Source organism: Tupaia chinensis, unplaced genomic scaffold (assembly GCF_000334495.1).
Source record: "Tupaia chinensis unplaced genomic scaffold, TupChi_1.0 Scaffold000199_1, whole genome shotgun sequence".
Taxonomy (NCBI): Eukaryota; Metazoa; Chordata; class Mammalia; order Scandentia; family Tupaiidae; genus Tupaia; species Tupaia belangeri.
Window position 1 is genome coordinate 3,875,402 of NW_006159674.1, and position 4,149 is coordinate 3,879,550.

A 4,149-nucleotide genomic window follows, 5' to 3' on the forward strand; every position below is an offset into this window, starting at 1 on the left:
GCCATAATCAGCATCAACCAAATGAACCAGCCACTTGGTTATGGTAGGTGATAACAACACTAGTAGATATTATTGCTTGTACCCCAAGTTCATTTATATGTCCATTACGTTTTGGCAAGATTACAATCAAATGGGAGCTTTGGTTGTATCAATTTGCTATGACTACTCACTGAACACACAACCTCTACCATTGTTATGATGGGGATAGATGCCAACCCTTCCTGAGTCTTGACATTTACCCTCTCATTCTGTCTTCTTTCTCCTACTGATGATTTACAACCCTAGTGGGAAAAAAAATGAAAATGGATGCATCTATAACCATCTCTACTCTACTTCCCCCTTTTCTGTGATGAGAGGGTGATGCATTTCTGGGCTTCGCCACGCTCTTGTATCTGGTATATTCACTGCCAGTAATAAAAGCCTATCTATAATCTAGGCAGATTTTCAAATACCTATGGCTGTCAACATTGGGATTGGACTCAACTGTCTCTCTTCTATCTTCTGAAAAGCTAGAAAATAAAAAATAAAAACAAAATCAAAAGCCCTTAGCATTAAAAAATTGACCTTCCAACCCAATGAGCCCCAAGCCCTGGCCATACAATGTCCATGGCAGGTATGGAGTTCAGGCCTAAACATGCTTTCCGTGTGAGCTATATACCATTTACTTTACAGAGAAGCAACGACTGACTGCCTCCCAAAGCTCCCCTGCTCCACACTTTCTATTTTAACACTGAAAACTCAGGATGACAATGAATCAGAACTAACTCACAATAGCACCATTTCCTAGACTCTTGGAATTTGATAGATTCCTTTCTGCATTGGAGAAGGCAGAGACCCAGCCTCCAGCTTTGTGCTTTCACAGGCCCTGCTGAATTTCAGCGGGAGTGGGTGGTCTGCGTTAGCCTACTTCTGCAGCGACAAGAATTTTCCCTGGGAAGAGTTAAAAATACGTGTTTTACAAAGCAAAGTTGGCCACAGGTGGGAGACCTGAGGAAGCCTGTTTCCGGTGGTGAGATGTGACAAGCCTGTAGATGGCGGAATGGACTCCAGGACCTTTTCCCTTGCCCATCTCAATTCAAGTCAGTGGAGAATCTGCATGCAGAAGCATGGCGAGATCAGAGAATACTGAGACCTAAACCCTAATACAGCAATCCAAACACCAATGCTCTAATGGTGTCTTATGTATTCAGGTCCACGAGTGAGTTTGCCCTGGATAATGCTGGGATTTAATAAGCCCTTCTAATGATTATAAAGATTATCCTCTTGAATCTAGACATTTTAAACAACAGAATATTTGATATCACTATATTTTCCATGGCACATATAACCATATAATTACTAGCACTTACACAGCAAATATTGTAAATACACATTCTTGGAGTTGACTTGGTAATTATACCAATGTTATTTAGCAGAACAAAGATTAAACACTCTCCAACTCGCACTTTGGGGGATTTCAGTCCAACCCTTTACTTCACAACAAAAGAGCAACCCTCTAATTAGGGAGTTACGCTCGGTGGTCATATGGGCACAGAGAGTCACAGGGAGACTTCATGGTCAATCGGTGGCCTGTAAAATAAAGTAATACACAGTATTTTCATTTCAACAAAATACAAGAGACCATATAAAAATAGTTTCCAATTTGGAATCTGAAACATGAAAGCTGGATTGTTATTTTTCTTTTTCCTTGTATAAAAAGAAACAAAATAACGGACTAAAGTTTATTAAGCCTCCTAACAAAAAAATATACATATTAGTTTAAGGAATGCAGTGAGAGTCAGCTTCCCTTTTTGTCCAGGCTCATTGATGGTGAGCTTGTGCTTTGATCCTAGCAAAGATAAATGCACAGAAGTGGAGGAAGGTCAGTGCCTGAAACCCGAACTACATCGTATCTCTAGGACGACGACTAATTTTACAGTAGTGCTTTTAAACGTGGTGTATCAGATTACTGATTTATTTTTCTCTTCCTCTTCAGGCGACGGCTGGAGATGAATTCCAGAAGCACCACTTTCGTCTGGAGTGATGTTTATTTAGTGCAATGTCTTCCTTCTCTCGTTCCCTTTTCACACGCTGGTAGTGGTCTTCTTCCTTCAGGTACCACACTGGGGGCCAGCGGTGCCGCTCAAAGTATTCCTGGTTGTCTAGGGAAGGAAAGAGGCTGACGATAATGCCTGTTTCTGGCTGATACCCCTTGTGCTTACTGCTTCTCATGCACTCTCTCCACACCTGATGTAGCAGAGACTGATTAGGACCAGGTACAGTCAAGGGCACTGAAGTCATGAGAGGTAGAATCTCTTGCCCACAGCCATGAGGCTAGGCACAGGGAATGTGACTCCGGAACCACCTGATTTCAGAGTCCAAGCTTGCTCCTAAGCATGCCTCCCTAGACACGTGGCAGTGTTAACCCCAGCCTGCTCTGTAGCAGAGCACGCCAACTCCAGCCCACCCAGATCCCCCAAGCAGGCAGTTCTCCAAAGAGAGTTCCCAACCTGAAAGTTGTTGGGTCATGCCACACGAATATGTGACCACCAACCAGCCACAGGAATTCTCTGTGACCTGTCCACTAAGTCCGCTCCTTCCCGGGGAGGACAGCTGGATCAATGGGGGCCTCCCTCGGTCTTACCTGCAGACTTTGACTTGATTTCTTTGCGGAACTTGGAACAAACGCTGTTGTAGTTGGTGCAGATGTGGTGCAGACACCAGGCGGCCAGCTGGTGGGCATTGTGAAACTGCAGGGAACGACCGACACAGTGGGCACCGTGAGACCAGAGAGAACAGCCTACCTGGGGTCGGACTCGACTCTCTTTCTTTGTCTTTTCTCTCTTTTTAAAAATAATTTTTCCAGGACCAGCAAGTGGTGTGATGGCCGAGGTGCTAGACTCTCACATGGCCGACTGTGGTGTGAGTCCTGGACCTTACAGCTTGCTTTCTCACTTTCCCGCTCTCTGTCTGTCTCTCTCGGTGAGTGCATGTGTCCTATAGCATATAAAAAATAGTAATAATAAATAAAAGAATTCTTTTTCTTTAAAGGTTTTTTTTTTTTTTTTTTTTTTTTTTTGCTATTGGGCATATGCACTCGATGTAGAGACAGAGAGAGAGAGAGAGATAGGCAGAAGGCGAGAAATCACCACCTCCTCCATTCTCCTCTTGGGATCTTGGGCGTATACTCACACATGTCCGGCATGAGTTTTAAGCCGCTGGGTCCAGGACTCAAACTGTGGTCGACTACCTGGGAGTCTTGCTATGTAAGCATTACACCATCTGCTGATCCTAATAAATAATTCTTAAAAAAAAAAAAAATTTACCAGTTGGCACATGAACACACTTAGAAACACACACACACACACACACACGGAGTAAAAGTGAGGAAGTACCCCCCCATATGGGGGATGGTCACACAGCAATGCCTTCCCCTCCATTTCCCTTCTTTCAAGATTTGGTGCACCCACATGCCCAGCCTATTTCTCAAATGACTGGGTCTGGGAATTCTAACCATGCAGTTCACCACAGGGACTCTAATCACCTTAACCACCACGCCACCAGCTGGTCTGACTCTACTTTCTAAAGGGTCTGCAAAGAAATTGGAAGCCACCGTAGGGATGAAAAGAAATGAAGGGCCCCGTAACTTATTGAGCAAACCTCTTGTTTTGACCTCGTATATTTTGACTTTGGCCATGGCTCTGATGCCAGCCAAGTGAGGCTTTTGGCATAGCCCTCCCTAGCCCCTGACAGGTACACCAAAAGTAACCACTGAATCCGATCAGAAGTTTAAAGTATGCTCCTGCCACCTGGGCCCTGAGTGGTAAGTGACCGTGGCCTCCGGAAGGCACCAGCCAGCAGCAGAAAGCAGCGATGTCATCTCTGTTTAAGGAAGCCTCAGCCATGGGATACTCTGGGTCGCATGTCAGAGCTCAGCTTGCTTGGACCGAAGGTCCGAAAGAGGAGACTGCAGAATGTGTGACTGTCCTGTGCCTGCCCTTCGGTTACATAAGAAGAGCAGGTGGGTGGGCAGGGCAGGGGTATGCAAACCCATGCGCAGGGAGGTGGTAGCTGAGGTTGCTGTGATTGGAAAAGACCTGATGCCCCAACACTGACAGCCATTCTCTTCTGGGGCCTGGCAGAACGGCCACTCCCCCCCTCTCTCCTCCC

The 4,149-nt window shown here is 45.5% G+C and overlaps 1 protein-coding gene across 6 annotated transcripts in view; it reads right to left on the bottom strand.

Moving 5' to 3' along the window:
• Positions 1–407: 407 nt before the first annotated feature.
• RHOBTB1 (Rho related BTB domain containing 1) overlaps positions 408–4,149 on the bottom strand; it is a 146,038-nt gene continuing 142,296 nt past the window's right edge. For 5 of the 6 annotated variants that reach the window (XM_006147074.3, XM_006147070.3, XM_006147068.3 and 2 more), the window contains 2 exons: positions 2,624–2,729; positions 1,972–2,141 (listed from right to left, as the gene is read on the bottom strand). In XM_006147074.3, the coding sequence (XP_006147136.1) occupies positions 1,972–2,141; positions 2,624–2,729 (276 nt within the window). Of the gene's footprint in view, positions 2,142–2,623; positions 2,730–4,149 lie in introns of all 6 variants that reach the window. The other variant, XM_006147069.3, reaches the window with a different exon arrangement.